Genomic DNA, 25,225 nt, shown 5'->3' with positions numbered 1-25,225 from the left:
AGAATTAAACTAAGTTAATAATATTAGATGAGGAAAATTCAAACATCTTATGCCACATGATCTAATTGATAATGTTGTCAAACCATTCAATTTCTTGGGATTGATGCAGTATGCTAAAATTGAAATAATGTTATGAATTTCTTGACCAGAGGCCTGCAGTATATGCTATTGAAGTGATTCAGCTGGATACCTACGAAAGAACAGTTTATATACCTCTTATTTCTGTCTATACTTTTTCCTTGTAATTCTATTTCTGTTTTCAAATCTAAGCCACTATTACATTTATTGTGTGTGATTGTATGATTACATTGTGTAATCACACGTTCTTCTTCTTGATTTCAGCTATATTTAATTCCACATCCTCTCTAAAACTAACCATTTCAGATTTATGTTGTGATTATTGAAGTAATTTATATGGATATCTTGATCAAAGTGCAGCATGTATTAGGATCACCGCTGTGGGAACCAAACCTTATTTAGTGTTCCATGGACCTCTTTGACTTACACACTTCGTGCATTTTTTATTGATCTTCATCCAAATGGAAAAGATGTGTTTTGTACACCTGTATGATTCTAAACAGCATTTCTAACTAACTAATTTGATTTCTTCCAGTTGCTGTAAAACTTGACTTACTACTTCTTTCACTCCATTGATGCACCATTCATCAAAATGACATTCACTTAATATTCATTTTAATTATTTTACTTTCTTCTGCTCATTTACTTGTGAAATGGTTCAAACTGAAATGAGATAGAGATGTCAAAATTTGCTTTATGTGCTGATCAAGAGCAGTGGGTGACTTAAGAATGCATGCAACTGCCTGTGAAGTAGGGGCAAAACACCGTGATGCTTGAGACCTGAAATAAAATGAAAAAGTGCTGGTGAAATTCAGATCTGGTAACATCTGTGGAGAGCGAAACAGAGTTAACACTTGGAGTCCAAACTGGCTCTTCTTTCAAATGTGCAATTGTCATTTCTATTTCAGTTGGTGGAATGAGGAGGCTGTGGCAGGAGAGGCATTTTTGCTTCTACTCTGCAAGGAAATCCAAAAGGCCTTTTTAAAGACTTATTTTTCAAGGGCTTTTTTTGGTCAGATTTGGCCCAGAGGGCAGTGACTGGGGTATTCCTTCATACTGCTGTCATGATTTGAGTTGGACCCAGTGACTCAATTTGGGCTGATTATTATAGTTAATGAATATGTCCACTGGCATTGGAAACTGTTGATGTGTCTGCAGTGAGCAGGGTGTTTTCCTGGGTGCCTGGATTTTAGGGGAGGCAGACTTTAGAATCTTGCCCATTTTTAACCATTCTACCCCCCACCCCCTTGCTGTACTTAATTTCCATCTGGGGGAAGGAGGTAAAATTCTGTCAGATGTTTGTGACAAATATAAGTTGCATTGATTTGTGAAAAAGTAAAGTTAATCCTGGAGTCATGCCTTTACATCAGTGCCAAGATACACCAATGGAGAAGCTGTAGGTTTTACACCTTCTGAGACATTACTGATTCTTATTCAGTCTGTGACGGCAAGGGGCAGCCACTGAGATGGGTATATACAGCTTCTCTTCTATTCTATTTTTGTCACTAGTTTCTTCAGCACAGATCCATGGGTATCTCAGGTGTTTGGATTCTTTCTCTACTTAGACTATATTGGGTGCTGCTGTTAATTTCTGTCCAGTTTTCAATCATCATTTTCAAGAAATATCAGTTTATTTTTTAAATGTGTCAGTTGACTTTATATCCATACAGACAAGAGATATTGCATCATCTTAAAATTAAGTACTCAGTCCTTTTTTTTATGCATTTCCTTTCTTTTGTACCTACTGAAATAATTGTGTGCTTCCATTTTAAAACAGTTATTGATTCAGTTTCCAACAACATTTCTGGTGTCCTAACAACTCCCTCTGTACTAACTTCTAATTATTTCCCTTTGTGATTTAAATGATTATCTTAAGTTATTGTCTTCACATTACTGATTCTATCATCAGTGAAATTCATATTTTTGATTTGGCTTGTCAGAACTTCCTAATTTAGAACATCGCTTCTGATCACTTTTTAACCATCTTATATAAAAAGCCCTAGTTTCTTATCCTCTCAATCCATGATACCATCATAGTAAATCTCTTCTATGCCTTTTCCATGGCCTTGACAGAATTGTAAAGTAAACTACTCAAAATTTAATGTCACACACTCACTGTGGACAAGCCATTGATTTGTAAAATATTGGCATTAATTCTTTGTTTATGCTGTACTCTCCTGTTTGTAGAATTTCATATCACATCTAGTTTAGCAGTTTTATAATGTATCATATTGACTTTTAAATGTTGACTGAACACCCAAGGCCACCATTATGAAGTGAAGATGTTTCTAATTTGAGTATAGTACACTTAGTTTTCAAAAATCTATCAGCTGGAATTATTCTGTATTTTTGTATCATATAAGTCAATCTACTAACTTGCTTGTCTTCATGAAGTTGCTTACAATTATCTTCACAGTTAAATATGAGTCCTACCTTTGTATCATCTATATTATTTCAAACTGTGCCTGGATGCCAAAGTTGAAATTGCTTATTTTTGTGTGTGTTGAGATAATCAATGCCCCAATACTGGATCCAAGGAATTTAGCATCCCTTTAGTTTGGGTGAACAAAATCCATTAATATTTATCTCATTTCATTCCTTTAACCAACTTCATTCTCACGTAAATGTGCTACATTTTCTTCATGAATTTGTCAGTCAAGTATCATGAGCTTTGACCGTTGCCTCTCTTTTTAATATTAATGTTGGACTTATTTAATAATGAACAAGCTGTGAAATGCTTTAGGACAGCTGAGGACTTAAAGGTTTTATATAAATGCATTTTCTTTTTTCGAGTCATCTGTTTCATGTCCAGTTTAAATGGCTTGTCTACTTTAGAATAGCGAAAGCTTCACATTCTGTTAAAGATCTTAACTTTGCACTTTTCTTTAAGTCATGGAGTTTGTGCTGTACATACTGTTACATCTCCTGAGTAGCTGCCATGGAGTTCTAGAATAGTTATAAATTGACAAACTTGCTAACTCATTGATATATTTCAGCACTATCCTCTGCCACCAATATCTGATTATGATAGTACTTTAAAGAACTTATTATGTGCAGTTAGCATTGCTAAATCAGGTGTCTTCAGTTTTTCACGTGAGAGGTTGCCAATGTTTTTACTGGCTGAAGGTAAATTAGGTTTTCCACAAATTTTGTTGTGCAGAATATTACGCACTATGCTGTTGGATTAATAAGCTTAACAACTGGTGAGCTGCTTGTAAAGAGTTACAGGATTGGTGGTTTCCCTTTACTGCTAATGAAATTGTACTTTCAGGAATTCACCTGTTTCAAAATGTAGGTGTCACTGAATTTGTCAGAAGCTCATAACTTGCAATGAAAAGCAAGTTTTTTTAAAACACTTTCTTTCATCTGTTTATAATCTAGTCCATGATTGATTAAATGTCTTGGCAATAATTCAATTTATTAATTGCTGACAAAATTTAAATGTTGGAAATTTTACAAAGGAGATCGACAAAAATCAAATCTCTTACATCAGATAGCTGATAAATGAATGCATTTAGATATGAGATATTTTGAAGTTAAAGTTTATACCTCTATCCTAAGTTTTACATCCATGAGGAGTTATGCTGGGGGATGGGTGGTGGGATGAGGTAAATTCACTCGCTACCAGCATCCATTCATTTTACACACAGGTGTGGATGATCATTCTACCTCAGGCAAGAGCTCCATTTTGCAGCTGTTACATGCATTCTGCCAGCATGACACAATCATAATCAAAGAATATTTAATATTGCAGAATTTATTTGTACAGAAGTGTCCAGGTGGCTTTCATGTAAAGTAAAACAACTTTAGCGACGCCAAAATTCACCGATATTAACATCAAGTTTAAAGCTTGCAATGTTGTTGTTTCAGCAAAGGCATCAATAATTAACTTCTGTCCTATTCCTTTACTCATCCTGATTTTCTATTGTCCTGTTATAACTAAGATGAAAGCCAAAGCATTTTTGACAGCTCAGCAGTATTGTACCACTTAGTTCAGTGCTAACCTTAGTGTTGCTGACATTATACAGAATGATCCAATCAACAGAATTGCCTGGTCTAATATCTCACTCTTCACTGGAACTCTTACTACCAATTTCTTATGTTTTATAAGAGGACTGTTAAAGTAAATGATCTCTCATGAGGTGAATTTGGTTTGATTCATCCTTGTACACATAAAAGTAACCTTGCCTGTTCCTTTGCAATCTTTGCAAAATGCGGTAGTTTGACACTTAAACGTTACTTTTTGGCAAAACTTAAATAAAAAAAATGTTGCTCAACACGACAGGTTAGCTAAAAGACAAGAAGGAACCACGTTATCTTATATAAATTGCCACTTATTTATTTTATTATAATTAATGTATCCCATGAACAGTTTGCACTTAATATAAAAGCTATGTCAGCACAGGATCTGAGGAATTTGTTGCTGTGTGAGCTTTTCCAGGAAATTCTTCCTAATGGGGGTGGGTTGATAATTCCAGTCACCCATGTTACATAAACAAATGTGCATCACAGAACAGTTTCAGATAATCTCTTTTTACTGGGGTTAAAAATGTGGTACAAATGGACATTAATGGCCAGCTAAGTTGCAATACAGCTCGTAAATTCCTGGAATAACTGTACATTGGAAGAAAATAAAATTGGCGCTTGCAAACTTGAGACCTAAGTTTTTAATTATGTAATTGGCATTGTGCTTAAAAGTGTACATACATCTTCTTTGGTATTGATAGGATTATGCTTGAATTGTTTTAAAAGAATTATATCAGTATAATAGGAAGTAAGTTTTAGCAGACTGAACGTAGTTCCCTCTCAAAAAGTCATTACGAAACATCAGTGTTCAAGTTCCTCACTATTCCAGACTCTTATTCCAGAATAAAGAGAACAGAAGTATGAACATGTAAGTCCTAGGTTGTCAATTTTGAGATCTTCCCTTTGAAATATGTTTGGCTATGTTTGCTGTCCTTTAACTGACTATATACACTGATGTTCAATCTTAAATAGGAAAAGTTCTGTCATTCCTCAGACATCTGTTATCTTACTCAGTGTATAAATCATAAAGCAAGACCCGAATGGTTCTACCTCAGTCTGAGTCTCCTATTTTGTGCAAATATAAGATATATATTTGATCTAAACTCAGTGGAAAGCACCTGGGCTTAATTTTATTCTTCCTTCAGTTAGATCACTTACCTCTCCCTTCCCTTGCTCCCCTTTATGTGTTTTCCAGAGAGAATAAGCTGGTAAGCTATTGCTGATTTTACACTTCTTTGAATTTGGGAGCATCAAGTGACTTCCCTTTCCAGCTCCACCTGGTGGTAGAGCTTTTGGGCTTCTTGACCCCCTCCAGTCTGAAAAACTCTCCTTAATCTGTTACTTCTCTACTCAGCCTCTTCAAAACCCCTGTCCTCCTCAATTGCTTCTCACACCTGTTTCTTCCTACGGTGAAACATTTTACTGTGATAAAAGTGTAATACTAACACAAGTGTTTTGTTATGTTGAAGTTATGTTGTTCTACAAGTTAATTGCTTCCAAATTAACTGTTGAAATTCTTGACAAAAATGGCGGCTAGCTTTTAATTGTCCCAAACTTGAAACCTTCAATCAGGGAGCTAGATAAGTTTTTTAAATGTAGGTGATTTAAATGAACTAACTTGTTAATAGATGCTGGGTAGCACTGCATCTGCAGCCTTGAAACAGCCAGTTTCATGCACACTGAATTTTTTGGCTTTCACTGGAGCACTAAATCTCCTGTGTCGAAAAACTGACACCCATCTAATATTTGGTAATCCTTCTCCTGCTGTGCAGTGAATAGTGCTGAATTGAGACCAGAAGCTGTAGTGGAAAATTATCTGACTTTTTAATCTATAGACAATCCGAAAGGTTAAGTATGGGAAAATGCCAAATTTGATCATATGCATAATTGTACCTGAGTCCAATATAGCTTCCAATATGATCAAGTTCGAGCAATCAGCAATGGAAAGACTGACCTTTTAGTGTCCTCTATATCACAAGGAGTAAAGTTACTTTTAGTATAACTAATGCTCATTCAGAGATTAATTAGTCTGTGCATACAAAGAAGGAATCCATAGTTACAAGCTATACTGAGTCGTATTTTCACCCACTGTGTGCGCTTAATCCAATGCTCACGATTTTGCAGTCAGTTGCAAAGCTTCAAGAAAACTATCCACAAAGATATTGTGACCAATACTTCTCCTTTCAAGACCTCACTTTGAATCCGTTGCCGATTTAGGGTGATCTCCATGCACCTAGCAACAGTATGTCATCAAGCAGAATAAGTAACCAATCACATTCAAATATTCCCACATAAAAGCAAGACAGAATTAAACATTAAATCTCTTTAATGTAAATATTTGCAGGTAACAAAATTAATGGAATTTAAAATTACAGTAGAAGTTAAAATATCAAACTTTTAGTAACGTAAAATTACTTACGTTGGCAAAATTTTGGTATTCAATAAATCTAAAAATACTCTTTCAGGGCCAGTGAGACTGTTTAATGGTAATTATTATTGTAGTTCTTCATTAAAATCACAGTTATTCTGAATTCAGTGAGGTTCAATTTTTTTTAAGGAATTGTTCCATGAGACTTAAGAAGTTCTCACCAGTTCAAAGATTTCTAATTAGTTAGAGTTGGGCTCTCAGCAGCTGATTCTCTGACAAAGCATAGACACACTGACTGCAGCTTCTGGATTTCCACATTTAACTGCTCATGTTTGAGTTCCTGGAATTATTGACAGTTGCAGAAGAGTTTGGTACTGCAAAATTACCAATTTTTTTTTTTTTAAGAATTGTGATCTGGCTTTCCACATTGTGGAGTTAAATTAACCAAGCAAGAGTTGATTTGATCCAACAAAGAATTTTACAAACTTTAATGTAAGGTAGAAAATCAAATTTGTTGAACTACAAAGATGATTTAAATTAACTGTTTTCTATTCATTGATTTTACGTTATTTTGCTTTCATTCATTAATGAACTTCAGCTGTGTTATTCAAATAAAAGCATTCCAGTTTCCAACTAAAAGAAACATTAAAAACAAACCACTTCTTCAGAGCGTTGGGGCCTTCACTTCGGGGCAGAATGCAATGTACGAAAACCGAATGTACCTCGGGCATGTGGCGATGTTGTCAGCTGGTTCTCATGTAGTTTGTGTGATGTTCCAGCTGAGGGGAGCCCTGAAATGGTAGGCATTCACAGTGAGTGCCTGAAGCAATGGGACTGAGGAGATCATGATGCAGTACAGCTCTCTGTTAGTACAATTTCCACTTTCCAGATTTGATCGATGGTCAACAAATTTCAACACTCAGTTTCGAAAAAGATCAGTTTTTCAGCTGGAAGATGAGCCCCAAACCAACAGTACTTAATGAACTAATCAACAATTTTTCACATGAGGTGCTTTTCACAGGGTTCTGCTGAGGCTGTAGTCACAGTATGTCTGTTCGTTCTTTGGGGTTGTTTTTTGAGGGCTGCGGTTAATAAGTGAGGAGGAATAAAAGAATATCTGACCGAAGTATCAGGGTTTTGGTGGCTTGATTGACAACGTGTACAGGAAGTGAACTGAGGATGCAGAGAGGAATAGCAGAGTTTTAAGCAGACAGCCCTATCTCTCCGGGGCTTCAGGTACAACACAAGATGGTGACTAGACTGGTACATCCCCTTCAACCCAATGTGGAGACGCTCGGCAGGGTGAAGATGGCCTTTCTCATGATCATCAAAGTCACTGTGACCACTCCTCTTCATCTCTTTAGGCAGGAAGGGAGACAACATTGACATTTCTCCGTATTCTATTTATCCTAGCATTAAGGAGGTCATGGACCAATCAAAGAAAGTTCATGTTTTCGCTGAACAGGGACAGCCATAATGTGAAGTCATGTGTCTTTGCCAGTGATTTCTGATGATGCAGAATGCTATTGACTATGTGCACGTTGCTCTGTAGATCCTACATGCCCACACACATGAGGCATGAGAACAGAGAAATTTCCATTAAAGAGCAATACAACATCCCAGTCATCACCGTCACTAAAATTGTCCCACTGACAGGACAGACCCATCCTGGGTAGCAGCACACCTTTAAGAGAGTGTGTTCCCTCTGAAATCTGATGGCAAAGGTCAGACATAGGCAAGGATACCTGCTGAACAATACTGGCCTCCCAACCCACAACCTCTCTGCTGATGAGTCAGTACTTTCTATGTTGAACACCAATTGGAAGAAGCACTGAGGATGACAAGGACACAGAATGTAGTCTGAATGATGGGCTTTCATAGATGTTCTTTCGCAAGGACAGCTCAGTGTCACCACTACTGAGTGAGTGGCTGAGGCCCAACGGACATAATTGCTTAACTGGGCCTACGATAGGCAGTGAGGAAATCAACAAGGGGTAAAGCTTACTTTGCTTTATTCTCAACAATCTACTGCTGCAGATGCATCTATCCATGATCGTGTGGCTAACAGTAACCAAATGCACAGTGTGGAGATTAAGTCCCTTTTCACATTGAGGGCAACTCTTATTTAAGTTGTATGGCATTGCCCAGTATTAAATGCTATAGATTTTGGGTTTAACTAAATTTGGTTTATCTTGCAACTCAGAACGGGCTATCCATGAAGTGCTGTGCAGCAGAATAATGAACATCCATAGTCTGTAACCTCACTGCCTGGCATATCCCCTACTCTACCATTATCATCAAGCCAAGGGATCAACCTTGCTATTTCAGGAGCAGCATTAGGCATACTTAAAATCATGTAGCTTCATCAGGTTGATACAACACAGGTATACTTTCTTGCTGAGCAACATTGACAGAATGCAATGGTTATGCACAGAAATGAACAGTCCTGAGTTACTGGTAACATGAATACCAGTCTTTGGTCAATTTGATTGCTCCATGTGATATTAAGAAATAGATGAAGGCACTGGACATTGCAAATGCCCTGATAACATTCCATCAGTAATACTGCAGACTTGAGCTACAAAGGTTGCTACATCCTTCGGCAAATAACTCAAGCTGTTCCAATACTGGCATCTACCTGGCAATGTGAAAAATTACCCAGACACATCCTGGTCCTACAAAGCAAGACTTTGACATCAAAGCCACATTTGTCCAGGTATGGCATCAAGGACCCTTGCAAAACTGCGGCAAAGAGTAATCAGAGGAAAACTGTTTAGAGTCATTCATACTAAGCACAAAAGAGAAAAATAATTGTCATTGTTCGTTAATAATGGTTGGTGGAGATCAAACAAACATTCAAGTCCCGGAACATCACTACAGAGGAGTCAAGGTTGAATTATGCCAAACCACCTGCAGCTGCTTCATCAGTGACCTTCCTTTCATTATGAGGTGAGCAGTATAGATGTGCAGTTATCAGCAAACAATGTTCACCACCATTTGTGACTCCACAAATACTGAAGTAGTGATGTTAATGTGCAACAAGACCTGAACAACAATTATGCTTGGATTGAGAAATAAGGTTTGTTAGTACACCAGTATCAGCCAATGTCCATCTCCAAGGTGAACTAGCTGTCTTCTCTTGGCATCTAATGGTGGTACCAATGCTAAAGCCCCATTATCAATATCCTGTAGGTCTCAGGGTTACAATTCACCAGAATCCATCATATAAACACAGTGGCGACAAGAACAAAGGCTGTAGTAAATAACTGACACCTAAAAGCCTGCCCACCATCCACAAGGAACAAACTAAGAGTGCAGTGAAGTACTCCACTTTCCTGGATGGATGTGGCTCCAGAACAAAGCAGCCACCCACCATCTTCCAATATTTACTCTCTCTACCATGAGCACACAGGCAGCAGTGTATGCCATCTACAAGAGGAATTGCAACCGTTTCCTACAGCTCCTTCAACAGTATATTTGAAACCCACAATCTCAATCATCTAGAAGGATAAGGGCAACAGATGCATAGGCACACCACCTGCAAATTTCACTCCAAGCAATACACCACACCATGCTAACTTGGAACTGTGTCCCCATCCTTTCTGTGCAATGGAGCTCAACATTTGGAATTCTTTTTCTAATGGCACTGTAGATGTCCCCACACTGCATTGACTGCAACAGTTTAAAAAGACAACTTGCCACTATTTAGCAACTCAAGGGCAGTTGGGGCTGGTCAGTAAAATCTAGCCTGGTCAGTGAATGTATTAAAGAGAAAATGCTGCGCAATCAACTCTGCCAACCATTTTTGGTCCCATAAGCAGAACCACAGATTGGCTATATGAGAAGGAGTTCTTTCTCTGTATAAAGCTGATTATCCACCTCTGCCATCCCATTACACAAGTGGCATGGATAACCACAGAGCCACTTTGAAAATTTGTCAAGCTGGTAATCCACTATCTCAAACAATATTTTGAGACTATTGTTTTGGAAGCATCACAGTACATGCCAGAGTGGGTCTCAAAGTTTGTGGTGATCTGCTATGTCCTTCATAACATTGCCATCAAGGATGTAGAAACGCAAAGGCTTTCTCAATGGAGATGAAGAACCGAAAGAGATAATAGAAAGAAGGCATTCTAGATTCATTGTAACCAGAGGAGCTGAGAGAAATTGGTCCATCAGGCTGCACTTTCAGTGAAATAATTTCCACATGCCAATATTAATAATAATGCCAGCGATTACATTCTTTGAGGGCACTCTATCCCTTTGTGGCTATCCAACAATACAAAATCTCCATTTTAAAATTTTCAGTAACATTTTATTCTGAAGCACATGCACTTGTACAGTTGGGAATTACCTACTTTGGTGGTTTCCTTTAGGTCCTGTTTTGTAGATGCTGGTCATAGTACTGCCCAGTGGCTGCAGCGCAACTGATTGACTGCTGGTTTTCAGTGGAATGACAGATGGCTTTGGAACTTGAGTCACAGCTTCAGACTTCCTCACACCAGCAAGAATGGCAGCAGACTCTCTGAAGGGTAACAATTTTATGAACCATAGTGCCACTGCCATTCCACCTAGCTGGCACCTCAGCATCCTAATAATCTGTTGCAATGTAGTCCTTTGGACCTCTGCATGAGTCTGCTTGTCTGTTTTCAGCATCACAGTTTGGGAGCTGAATGGCTTATATGGATCTCATGTCCTCAGTCTGAACTACCTCCACAGAACCGAGCTGGCTTTAGTTCATATGCCTTCCACAACTGAAAATTCAGGGGAGTATGAGTTGGCAGCAATTGATAGGTGTGACAGTAACATCAGTCACCCTAAGTGCACGTTTGGGGCTAGTGCCCCCCACGATCCACCCCTGAATCTTGGAGCCCTTTCTTTCATCTCCATTTCCGTTTACCTTGTTTGTAGGCTTTACTTATCACGCATACTGTCTCTTTTAGGGAAACAGATTGTCTTTAAGAGCTAGAGGCGGAGTTAAACACAGGCCAGCCTCTCACCCTCTTAGGTTTCCTGCCTCCCTCCCTCCATTACACAAAAATGCACCTTTTTTCAGCAGACTGGAAAAAAAAAGTTAGTGGAGGGATGGTAAATACCATGTGCCACTATCTGCGGCAATCGTAAATAAGGATGTGGATTCCAGCACCTGAATAATGTACATTTGTTTATTTTTAGCTCTAACCATCCCAGCTAAGATTTGCTCATACTTGATTAAAAAGCAGGTAGCACTAGATTGACCTTGTTGACCCTGTCATGATCAAACAGCAATTTTTCATGAGATCCAAGCCATTTCTCTCCTAACCCCTTGACAGTTGGGCCAAACTGGTGTAAAGATGGATAAAATCCAATTATACCCATGCTCCTATTTCTTTTGATACTGATGGGCCTGCCTTCAAACATTAAATGCTATGCAACTATTTAAGAAAATAAAAACTACTTGCTCAGTGCTTTAGCAACAATATTTATTAAGTTGCAGGGAAAAAAAATAATTAATTCAGGGTGGCACAGTGGCTCAGTGGTTAGCACTGCTGCCTCAAAGCGCCAGAGACCTGGGTTCAATTCCCGTCTCGGGCAACTGTGTGGAGTTTGCACATTCTCCCTGTGTCTGCGTGGGTTTCCTCCAGGTGCTCCGGTTTCCTCCCACAGTCCAAAGATGTGCAGGTGAGGTGAATTGGCCATGCTAAATTGCCCGTAGTGTTAGGTGAAAGGGTAAATGTAGGGGAATGGGCCTGGGTAGGTTGCTCTTCGGAGGGTCGGTGTGGACTTGTTGGGCCGAAGGGCCTGTTTCCACACTAAGTAATATAACCTAATCTAATCTAAATAATGTGAATTTTGTTGTCTTCAAAACTTACAGCTAGCCAATACTGACTGCTTTCTTGTGTTGTGTTATGTGTTTAAAAATCCCTTGTATAGCAAATAGGATTGCACACACTGATTGTGAAACTCAATAGAGATACTACCAACAGAGCTAAAAAGAAACCTGTGTAGTAGTGATGTGAATTTGGTGCCCTTTTACAAAAGCATGTGTTGTATGCCACTATTGTATAGTTAAGTCATATGTTTGAACATGTATTTTTCATTTTTCAACACCCACTACAGTCTGTTCTTGTATAACAGGATGGTTGCATTCTTGTGCAACCCCTTGTTATAGAAAAATTGTGCTTTAGAAGCAGTGTTTAAAGTGTTAGTGATGTAATCGTGTTGCAGCCAACACAAGATTTGAAGGTTCGCACTTTAGAAACAGCTACCCCAATTCGTCAGTCGCGTTATAGTGAATTTGAGTTGACGAAATGCACGTTATAGTAGAATGACCAGTGTTTTAGTATCATAGGAACCAGGTCTTTTCAAATGGGTCACTGTCAATGGTACGTTTATTGGAAACTTCAGGCTACTTTACTTTTAATTCTGAAGAATAAAAGGCCATTATAATTCTGCATTAAAGTAGTTGATAGTATTATTGCACAAAGGCTAATTGCTCCCTCCCTCCATCACCATAGATTTGGAATTTATGCTACCTTGAAATAGTACAGAGTCCGCTTTGGATTCACATAAGCAAAACAGCTTTGATGGTCTTTATACATTAGTTGACTTTTCAAAAAGATTATATATTTATAGTCCAATTTGAGAATTCTAATCTTAAATGTGGTAAATAGGATTTGCCCAGTCAATATTAGTTGATTTCTGTCACACTTCAAGGATCAAATACTCAAATTTACATACCCCACAATTTAAAAAGTATAAGATAGCCAGTCTCACTCATTGTTTTAAACAATGCACAGCATTTACACTTTGTAGCCTTAATTTAACATGCAGCAAACTGCACAGAGATAATTTTAATAACACTGCACATTGCTCAGAAATCATAAATTCTTCTTCATTTATAAAACACCATATTCTCGGACGCAACATTAGTTGTAAAGGAGACCTGCGAGCAGTCAGTGACCTGTTGGCATTTTGAAATAACTGTCTCAATGTTTTTATAAAATTGCTATTACTCAGTGACTAAGATTGAAATGTAGTTAAGCTTAAATAAAAGTGAAGTCAGCTAAGCAAAGTTATAGAACTTCACTAATCTGCAAACAAATTAAGCCAGGCTCAACAGTTAGATACACTCAAATCTAAGATCACCAAATGTCATGACATCATTACTTTTGATGAAGATCACACACCATTTCTAATTTGTAAATTTAAGAAGTTATTTGAAGTCTTGCTGTGCTTTAACTTGACAGTTAGAAGAATTGATGGCCACTCTGGAGAAGACGAGACAAGAACTGGATTCCACCAAGGTCAGGCTAACCTCAACACAACAGTCTCTTGCTGAGCGAGAAGCACATCTCGCTAATCTACGGATAGAACGGAGAAAGCAGCTGGAAGAAGTGCTAGAGATGAAGTAAGTACTAATTGAAAAATTTGGCTTCATCAGATTAAATTTTTATAGAGTTCTCATAAAAGGAATGAAAAGTGCTTGAAAAGAATAGATCAATTTTGATTGCAACTAAAATGTACTGTAGTTTCTCAATTGAGATAAAATATTTTTCAGTTTTATTCCACTAGTAACTCATAGTGAACGAAAGTGAGCAATCGTGCATGTCTTTGTCCCTGAGTTTGAGATAATCTGTTTGGCTGTCACTTCTGCTTCACTTCCTTTCCCTCATCAATCAGGTCAAATTCCCCTGAAAGTTCTTTGTCCACCCTCGTCTTTTTCTTGCATCATCCTCTAGTTCTTCTAACGTATCTCTGAACATCATCTCTGAGCTCTTTTTACCCATAAATCCCGCTTCTCCTGTGTCCCCTCTCAATTCTAATTCTAACACACTGGCTGACCACAAATATTCCTTCCCTGGCCCAATGTTTGCTGATATTGTTAATGGTTTCCTGTCCCCTTCATGTTTGTTGTTATCATCCCCTCTTTAAAAAGCAATCCACAATTGTCTCTCTTTACAAATTACCACTCATTTCCAACCCCTCTTTCCAATCCAGGAATGTGTTGTTGACACCTTCGAAATTGGTTGGCATAGTTTCTGGAACTCCATGTTTGAATCTTTCAAATCAAATTTCTGTCCTTGCCACTGTAGTAAAATGGTATTTATGAAAGGTTTTCAATCATATCCTAAGTAATTGTAATAAAGCTAAAGTATCTGTCTCTTTTGTCATGGTTGGTCACAAAATCGTCCTCTGTGATCCAACTGAATGGGACTGCCCTTACCTGGATCTATTCTAATGTGTCTAATCATGGACATAAAAGGGATCTGCAGTGCTTTCTCCTCTTGTTTTAACATCATTTGTTTTTGGTGCCCTTAAGGATCTTTGTTGACACCTTCCTATGTCTCATCTAAATGTACCCTTAAGTGACAAAAAAAAGATGAACTAAGATTCTGCATTTCTGTTAACAACATCCATCCCTACCATACATTACCTCTTGTGATATCTCCAGTGTATCTAATTTGTCACACTGATTTTCCACCATCAAGTCGTGGTTGAGCAGAAATATCCTCCAACTAACGATCAAGAGGAGTGATGCCATTGTCTTTAACCACCTGATTCTGCTTATCTGTGGCTGAAAATCTCAACCACATTTTTTTTTACTTTTGGACTTGACTGTTTCAATGCTGTCTCTGCTGGCCTCCCATCTTCCACCTGTAAACTTGAGCTCATCAAAATCTCTGCACTCCCACTCTCACCATTTCCCATTCACTCATCATTATTGTGTTCACTTACCTACGTTGGCTCACAATGTGAGAATGCCTTCATTTTAAAATCCTCAACAATGTTTTCAGATGCTTCCATGGCTTTGTCTCTCCCCACTTTAATCTTTCAGCTTTGCCATTCATAATAACCTTGTACATCCACCACTGGTGTCTCTGAATTTAACTGTTTCAAATTCACTACCTAAGTCTGCTCTTCATGGATGATAATGGGATAGTGTAGGGGGACAAGCTGAGAATAGTTCACAGGTCAGCGCAACACAGAGGGCTGAAGGGCCTGTTCTGCGCCGTATTGTTCTGTGTTCTTCACTTCTGCAAATCATGTTTCTTAAAACATACTCCATTGACTAAGCTTTTGGTCAGCTGTCTAATGCTGGTTTATGTAGCATGGTGTCAAATTTATTTGCTTATATTGCTGGGACATTTTACTTCACCAATATTGTTATAAAAATGTTTGTTCTCTTCATTGAGTTTTTTTGCATTGATTGAAATGCTCTCATTATTCTGCAAAGTACACTGTTGGTATTGTTAGTTTTGATCTTACATTTCACAAAGTGAGTCAGTTACTGTCAGATTGGGCTCAACTTAAGAAATAGCTTTCTTGTTTGATCTGGAGTTGCAACTTAACTGCTTATACCATTATTCTGATTTTGTTAAAAGAAAACTACTGTAGTCATGTACGGTTAGTGACCACCATTGTTGTTAAGTGCAATGACAGCACATTTTTCTAAACATCAAAAATATGGAAAAATTGCTGTTGTATAGATCTAAAGCTATATGATCTTCAATGGTTGCTATCACTGCTAAACTTTTTCTCATAGGTGTTTGCAAAAAAATTGAAAGAGGTGTCATTGCAATTTTATTGGTCAAACTAACCTGTCCTTCTTTAATGAGGTTGCATGAATACTGTAGTCAGTTGCTGTATAGCGCTTGATTGTGCCACTATCCTCAGTTATCAACCAACCAATCTTTCATTGATTGGGATACATTGATTTATGACAGTCGTCATAATTTTTAAATTCAGTTGGTCTGTTAGCTGAGTAAAAGGTTTGTGAGTAAATTGAATTTGTTTTTAATGGTGAAGCCATATAATTGTAAGAAGAATACTTCAGTGATAGCATTTTATTCAATAGGTGAGTAAGATTGGTGAGAAAAGCCAGCTAAGAATGTAAGAATAGGTGCAAATGAAATTAACCTTAATGTATTTTTTTTCAACTATTAACATTCAGACGCTTCTATGACTGCAAAAGACTTGCACAATGAAAATTGTCAAGATTGGTCCTGATAAACATAAAATACGTACTCTAATGTCAAAATCACATGCATTGTTGGTCTCAGAATCCTGCATGATGTTTCACTTCACAATTAGTAAATGCTAGTCTTTTGCAAACGTGAAAATGGCCAGACTTTCTTCAGTATTAAAAAAACTTCCAGTAATTTTATAAAATGCTCATAAAGTAGCTTAGTCTGTACATTAATTTTTAGTCTGTCCTATTTGGTTTTACCATATTTGAAAGCTGTGCACGCGATTGAAACATTATTGCATCTCAAGATAGTTTTAATAAAAGTTCCAAAGAAATCAGTGTGCTAAAACTGCATAATATTAAAAGTTGTATGTTCCTTTAATTTTCCTTTAAGTTCACTCTTCTTTTCTGATAATATCATCATTGAAGCACTGGAAGATGCTGAAATTGCACTTCTTAAAAGTTGTATTTTTCAAGAGGACTAAAGAAACAATTATAGACATCTCCTTTATTATTGAACCTAGTGTATCATTTTAAGAGAATGCCACTTACCTTGTTTACGGTTACATTGCTGAAGTAACGGCACAGAAGCTGGTATACCATCATTAAGTCACCCTTTAATTACATGTACATGGGCTTTGACTAGCCAGCTCAAAGCCAGTCCCTAGTAGGAGGAGACCTTAATCTCCTTACATCCATCAGCCAGAGCTCCCTGATTGGCCCAAGTTAACAACCCTAATCAAGAACTTCATAAGTCAATGGGATCCATCTGGCCGTGGCTCCAACCACTACCCCCAATCCCTCCCAGGTCCAGAAATGCATAATGCAGCCCTGTTCTTTCTCTAGTAGCTACTCCTTGATGTTTTCGCCCCAGGACCATTTCCTGATTTGGCCTGTGATACTGGTGGCGTGTCCCAGGCTGTAGCCCATCTCTTGCGTTCAGACTGTCTCAGGACAGTTTTCTTCTCCTCTTCCGATGGTAACAGTGCTGAGACCATGTCCCTCTTGGACTCTGAGATTTCCTCAATACTAGACGGAGAAAGAAAGTCCATGGTTTCTGACAGGCCTTTTTGACTGTTCTGAGGGCCAGATATGTTTTATTCCTGTCCTCTTTTTCACAACACTGCTTTCATCTAATCCATCTATCTGAACATTATAGGTCATGGGACCTGACCTTCTGTCGACCTTGCCTTATACCCATACTGGGCCATTTCTGTGGTTCCAGCATATAACTTTATCCCCAGAAATAAACTTGCATAGAGGAGACATGTAGCTGGCATTGGCTTTTCTGTTGCTTCCCCACAAACCACGCCATTACCCACCGTCCCGTCCCCCCCCGCCCGCAACAGACAGACACACACACACTCAACACACACACAGGCTTAACCTGATGACCTGATGTGGAGCTTTCTCCCCATCAGCAACTTAGCTGGAGCTATCCTTCCACCAGACCATTGGATGAAGTCGTCTCTATGTGCCAAATGCCATTTGACTTTAAGAAATATTCAAATTCCCTGCTGATGAATCACATCCCATTGTCTGTGACCAATACTTCCAGGAGTTCATGTATCTCAAACGATGCTCGCAGCTTTCCACTCATCATCCTTAAGTTTGCCGAATGAACTATATGCACGTTCAACCACTTTGAATGGACATCCACAATGACCAGGAACCTTTGTGCCAATGAAAGGACCAGCATAGTCAGCGTGTAGCTGAATCCAGGGTTTACTAGGCCATGCTCACAAATATGGGGGCACTGCCTGTGGTAAATTTTGTCCTTCCTGACCCTCTCTAGGCACTGCACCACCAATGCATCTATGTTGACATCCAATCCTGACCACCAGACATAACTTCTTGCCAATATCTTCAACTTGGAAATCCTCAGATGACCCTCGTAGAGTTCAGCCATTATCCAACAGTGACCTTTACTCAGGACAATTACTCTTACTGCCCGTAGTGAGGTTCTGTCATCTACAATGATCTGGTATCGCCAGATCCAGAAAGGCTTCAATCCTCGTTGTGATGGCCCTTCTGTTCCCCCCATTACCACCAGCTGTTTTAGTTTTGCCAGGAAGGGATCTTTTGGTCTCCACATTTGGATATTGTCAGCAGTGGCTGAAAGAGTGTCCAAAAAAATTTAAAACCAGTCTCTAGACAGGTAGGACTCTAACATTATAGGTCATGGGAGTAGGGACAGTATCTCTGTACTTATCTGTCAGCCAGGACTCCAAGTGGCCCAGAATACCCCCCCAATCAAGAATCTCCTCGTCAATGAGATCCACCTGGCCGTGTTTCTAATCGCTATAATTGTATTTTCACACTGTTTATCCAGCAGCATCATCACTTAAAAACACTCTTGTCAACTGAGGAAACAGATAATAGAAAACTTCCAACCTAATTTTTCCAAAACATTCCTGGTTAAACTGAACATTTCTGTGTATTTTCCTGTACAATGACAAAATCTATGCATACAGCCTGTAAAACAAAATACTTGCAGTTCAGCTATTTTATGGTATAGAAAATGTTGTCTGATTTTAGCTAGTTCATTTCTAAGACCATTTGTAACCCTATTGCTCTCAAGTCTAAAATGCTTACATTAACTACAAGTGACCCGATCCGGATTATAAAGTATGCATTTTTTTTCTAATTCTATTTTCATGGGGTGTGAGTGTCACAGCATTTGCTGCACATCCTAATTGCCTGTTAACTGAGTAACTTGCTACCTTTGGGGGTGGGGGGGGGAAACCAGTTAAAAGTCACAACATTCCAATGGGTCTGGAGTCACAAGTAAGCCAGACCACAGAAAAATGGTAGATTTTCTTCCCTAAAAGACATTAATGAATGAGGTTTTTTTTAAACAGCAATTACTGATGGTTCTGTGGTAATCACATTGCAGCAATGTTTAACTCCTGAAAAGTATTGCTCATAAAAAGCTCAAAGACTCGTAAGTGAGAAGAAAAACTCTATCAAAAAAAATTTGTTTGTGAACGGGATGAAACAACAGGTTTCGAGAACCTGAGCTGTGTCAAGGTTGTTTCATCCCGTTCACAAACAAATCTTGTTCAGTAAATGTTCAAATGTTAATTTTTCAACAACCCATTGTTACTAGCACTTTTTACTAGATTGTGGACAAGTTGATGCATGTAGTAATGGCAATCCTAACCAGATCATGTACAGTACTTATTAAGTGGTTCCCTTCTGCACAATAAAGCCAAAGCTATCAAAATGTTCTTTTGAAAGAATGGCTACTTTTGAGCCTGTGATTTGACCTTCATAAGAAACCACATACATTTCAGTTTACAGTTTCAAAAATTGAAAATTAAGTTGGACTGCTATAACTGAAAGCGTTTAGCAAGTTTAAAAATTAGATTAGGATATCTGGTCGGCATGGATAAGTTGGACCGAAGGATCTGTTTCCATGTCTATGTACAGTATTTTGTATTTGTACGGTAAGTTTGTATTTTGTCTGGACTTTTGATCTTCAGAATTTCGTTTACCTTGTCTACTTTATTTTTCCATCCAAAGCATATAGTTTAAATCATTTGCCTTTGTTTATCTTAATTGTGATTGAGTTGTGTATTTGGAGTTTTGATAAGATATGGTTATGTCACATAAATCAGAAAACTTTTCACTGATATTGTTCCAAATTGAGTGTTTTACAGTTAGTTGAGGGTTTGTTTTCCTGTAACTTTTACTGAAGAAAACCTGGTGTGAATTGCTTTCGTCCTGTGTAGCAGATCTTGTTGGTTTTATACATGTGCACTTTTTGGGACACCTTTGGGATGGTGGGATCTGCATTCTTCCCAGTTAAGTTGTGACAACTTGGTCTATTTAGCCTAGCTATAAGAGTCAGCATTGTCACTAATACTGAAAATGAATGAATACAAGAGGGAGAAGACTGGTCTGAATTCTAGCCAGCTACTTCATGAGGGGTCAGGAATTTAAGACAATCCGTAAAAATCAATGTTGCAGAAGCCAGTTTTAATAAATAATGTATGTTGAAGAATTTTGAAAGCAACAAATTCTGAATTCAGCAACTTCGTAAAGTTATAGAAGCAAAGAAAAATTAAGGACTAGAAAAAGTTCATTCAGCCCATGATGTCTGAACCTGGCCTAGGCAATGTTTAAATTGTTTGTTTTTTAATTGATCTATAGAATCCTACTACAATTGCAGCAGTCAACAAAGAATTTTGAACAGCTATCCAGTCGGCATTGGAAGTAGTGTCCAAAAATTCTAAAGTTTATTTTGCACGTTATTGTGAGGTTGCTGAAAAATCTATGTAAATATGAGCAATTCCTGATGTGTTGCCAGGTAACCAGACCATGTTGCACAATCAGTCTTCTGGGTGAACATTTTGAAGGTAGATTTGCATAATAAATTGATCAAGAAAGTTTATTTATACATGATATTAAATTTGTAACAACTTTCTTTTAGATTGTTCATCTGCAGCAAGAATACACTCTACAGACAGAAATTTGCCCTGAAGCAGTTAGTTTGTAGAGCTCATGCTGAGAACCTAAAGTCATATCCACAGTTAAATACTTCATGACACACAAAACAGCAGGATGTTGATACAACTGACTTCCACAGGAAGTTATTTGAATTGTAGCAGACCTTCTTTAAAAAAAACCCACCTACTTGATAGAAAGACTCCTATGACAGTGTTTGCACCTAAGTGGACCTGTAAGATGACGGTCCTTGACCAATTGTTTTCACACAAGCTTGCAAAGATTGTAAAGGTTGGAGGAAACCCAAACAAAGGCTTTGTTCACGGTGCAAATGAATGTTGGCGCAAGGTGAAGCAATTTGTACGAGAGAGAATCTGGCAAATGGCAGAAGGCAGTAAACCCTCTGAATAAAACCGTATCCAAGGATAGTGGTCATTTATTTGGCAGTAAAAAGTCAAATCAATTTAAAAAAATAGTGTGGTTGCTATGGCATTGTTGCACTGTTTATTGGCCTGCAATTTGTGGATGTTTTACAATGGAGTGCCAGGGTTCATCATCATTACTACTCTGAATATGACCACAATTTCAGGACTTAATGATTCAGAATTTAGGATAAATGCAAATGAATGCCATAGGCTATGCAGTGTGGCTTTGTCCCAACCACCCAAGTAACCAAGCTAGTAAAATCAAACCTGGTGAGAACATTCCCTTTTCCACTCATGTGCCAATGTTAGAAATCTTATAAAAGATTAAGCCTTATTTAAGGAGATGTAGCTAGATTTTAAGGTGCCTAACCACTAAACAATATTTGGAATATTGTCAAATGTCTTCACAGTGACATGTAATTTTTTTTTAAAACTTCATGACGTTTTAACCTTTGCCATCATCCTTGAATACTTCTCAGTCTCTCTCTCTCTCCAAAGTTTATAACAAGTGTTTTATTGTAATGTCTTTCATTTACTGGATTGCTGTCTGTAAAATGCCTTTAATGTGATTGGTTGCTTGAACAGCTTGATCACATCACTGTAGCTCCACGCAGGGAACTTGCATTAAGAATGCTATGTTTAATCAAAAGAGATCAAGTTCTTGCTACAAAGTTGGAACATCTCTCAGTGAACTTTTTCCAGGTCAGTGGCGAGGGCTGTTGCTTCAGCAGCAAAAATGGAAAACATTATGTTTGGAACAAGATTGCCAAAGTACACCATTGGTGTATAGCCATATGCCAGTCTACTTTGTGATGAATTGTTGTATTTGGATGCTGGCAACACAGTAACAAAACCCCAACATAATAAAATGGTACAAAAGCAAAATGTTGCCTTGCATTCCAGAAATTATATAATGCCTTATTTTAGCTTTGAAAAAGGAGGAGCCTATTTGTCAGACATTGCAAAGTTGTAGATCACACTAACTGAATCACTTTATTTGCCTCAATTTTATATTACACAATTCTTGTTTGTAAAGAAATTGATTGAAATCATAAAGATTGTGATGGGAATAAAATTTTATCCTTCTATTTTAAAAATGATCATTCATGATGCTCTGACAGATGCCATTGGATTTAAATGTTTAAATTGTTGAAAAACATCTGATCATATGTTAGTGATGACAATTTATTCCACCTTTTGATGGTAAATTTCTTCCATTATAAACCCCATTTGGTTCAGCAATGTCAGTTTTTAAAAAAAAACTTAATTTTTTTTGGAGGTTGGCTCATGTCAGCCGAAATATTTTTGTACCTGTGCATGATCCAGTGATATGGTACTAGCATATCCTATAATCTGAACTGGTCTTGTCCAGTCCCTTTGAAGCAAGACAAAATTAGTGAGTTCAGGCAATGTTTGATTTGTAGCCTGCATGCTTCCCTGGCATGAAAATAATGGATTTACAATTCTGCAATATCTAAATGAATCAACTTTCTCAAAAAAGAAGAGTGCAAAGCCTTCATAAGGGGTGCAGAAAAGATTTGTGAGAATTATTCCAGAATGAGGGACTTAATTTACTTAGGCTTGAGAAAGTGGGGGTATTCTCCTTTAGAGAAGACTGAGAAGAGATTTTGGTGAAGGGATGAAGCATCAAGATCGAGTAATTAGAAGGGAAGCAATCACATTGACAGAAGGGGCGAGGACCAGAGTGCACCAATTTAAAATGATTGACAAAGTAGCAAAATTTCCACCAAAGCAAGACGATCTTTTCTACACTATAAACAGTTGTGATCTAGCATGAACTGCCTTCAGGGAATTGATGGCAGATTCAATTGTGACTTTTGAGGGGGAATTAGTTCAACATCCGAAAGAGAAAACAAAATGGCAGGTCTAAGAAGAAAGAGTGCATAAGTGGGCTAAATAAATTGTATTTGCAGGGAACCAGTATGAACTTGATGGGCCTAATCCCCGTGCTGGAGCTATTCTGTGATTCTATAATTAAAACATATGAACTTCTATATTCAAGCTCATCATTTAATATCTCAGAACTTATTTTTAAATTTGCTCAAATATATTGTGCTTTTAAAATCTATTCAAGATTAACTTTTTGATTTGAAATCCTATCCTTGAAAAAAATGGCCAAAAGGATGTGCTATGACATTCCTCCCTTCCATCATGAGCCCTAGATATAGGTACACCACGTTACTTAATTGAATTGCTCTCGGTATGGGGATGCAAGTGCATAGATATCTGGTTTGAATTGGCAGTGTTGTACCTTGTACTTAATTGCATAACATACATCCTTCATCATCCCAGAGAAATAGATGGGTGCTGTTTCTATATTCTGTAGCATGTTATGTTTGGCTTTTCGTAAGTCCATTGCTAAGTGTAATGAATGACTATCTCCATCCTCACTGTGCGATGCACCATGTATTCTGTAATGATACTGTGATTTTAAGAGGTGTAGTTTTGTCCTTTTTTTGTGAAGAGAGGTTGAGACCGAGGTGAAGGGCAGTCTGTTTTAAGTTGGAACAATAGAAGCAGCATCTTAGTTTAACTTTCAGCAGTTGCTCAGGTCTTGAAGTTGGATGTGAAAGCTGTTAGTTACTCTCTCTCTGTTGCAGCTAAAAGCTTAGAATCTCTCCCTGCTGCTAGAATTGCATGTGAGACTAACTATTTTACTGAATTTACTTTGCCCGGGGTATGTTTATGGGATGTTACTATATTGCTGTTTAGTAGTTGAATAATATTTTATTCTGTTAAGTTTATAAATGCAGTTGTTACTTCAATTCTTTCTCTTGTTTGTATTTTAAATATAGTGTAATAATAAAGTGTGTTTTGCTTCAAGCCTAGTAGTTTAACCAATTGAATTGTTTCAGGAACATAATGCCTTACACTTGCCTTTAAAAATACGAAAAGGTTGTAGTCTCAGCTAACTTGAATGAGACGGTTGGTCTGATCCATAACAATTCCCATTAATAGGGAAGAACTGACACTGAGTGCATTGGGTCTAGTGCATTCCTCCTGCCCAAATCTCCCATCTCTTCATATTTTCCGTTTCCAATGCCCCTGAACACTCCCTCTACATTTTTACTAAATAGCAGTTTTGTTCAAAATCTTTGTTTTATCTTGTAAAGTCCAAAGATCCTAAATCAAAATGCTTATTTGGAAGCTGACACTGTAGTCATCCTACCACATACTCTTACTTTGGGACAATGTATATTCTTAAAGATTGCTCTAGCTTAAACAATATTGGCCTCATGGTTGAGCATAATTGGAAAATGTGACCCGATCCATGTTTTTTTGAACTTCATTAAGATTATTTTCTTTTTGAAAACCCTCTCTGAAATTGTTTGCTTGTTCCAATTTTATGGTGTTTCTAAAGCCATATGCAGTAACATGACATTTCTTAATCGTATTGTCACAGATGCAACCCAGTCTATGCATATGTGAAGAAAATTAACAGGCATCAATAATACCCTTGATGTTCCTTTTAAGGACTGTTGCCAGCATTTATCCTCTTTTCAAAACTCGAAATTGTACTTTATTTTGAGGAGAAATACTAAACAAGAGCTTATATTGCTGTATATTTAGGTTTTTCTCCCCAAGTGGCAACAATTTGGGAAAATTGATTTGAGTACTAAACAGTAACATTTATAGACTTGGGCAGTACTATATTCACAGCAAGATTCCAATATGCCATTTAGGCATTCATGCATCAGATTAAGCAATTACACTATTTACTTCTGGGATCATTTTCCAGGGATGCTTCTTGCATTTTCTCTCTAAACCTAACAAACTGTTTTAATTGAGAATGTTTCCAAGCCATAGTTATGCTCTTGGCTGAAATCTATTCATAGTGAGATAACAGCAACAGCGTATCAAAATTACTAAGACTCTCAAAATTAAGTTTGGTGAGAACTTGAGAATATT

General features: G+C 37.7%; 1 protein-coding gene across 10 annotated transcripts in view; it reads left to right on the top strand.

Moving 5' to 3' along the window:
• Positions 1 to 25,225, top strand: part of LOC140483773 (ERC protein 2) — an 830,166-nt gene that overhangs the window by 525,754 nt on the left and 279,187 nt on the right. For all 10 annotated transcript variants that reach the window (XM_072582317.1, XM_072582315.1, XM_072582316.1 and 7 more), the window contains one exon: positions 13,702 to 13,862. In XM_072582317.1, the coding sequence (XP_072438418.1) occupies positions 13,702 to 13,862 (161 nt within the window). The remainder of the gene's footprint in view (positions 1 to 13,701; positions 13,863 to 25,225) is intronic.

Source organism: Chiloscyllium punctatum, chromosome 12 (genome assembly GCF_047496795.1).
Source record: "Chiloscyllium punctatum isolate Juve2018m chromosome 12, sChiPun1.3, whole genome shotgun sequence".
In the NCBI taxonomy this organism is placed as follows: Eukaryota; Metazoa; Chordata; class Chondrichthyes; order Orectolobiformes; family Hemiscylliidae; genus Chiloscyllium; species Chiloscyllium punctatum.
The sequence above is the reverse complement of the archived record's forward strand: the minus strand, read 5'-3'. Positions and strand labels throughout refer to the sequence as shown.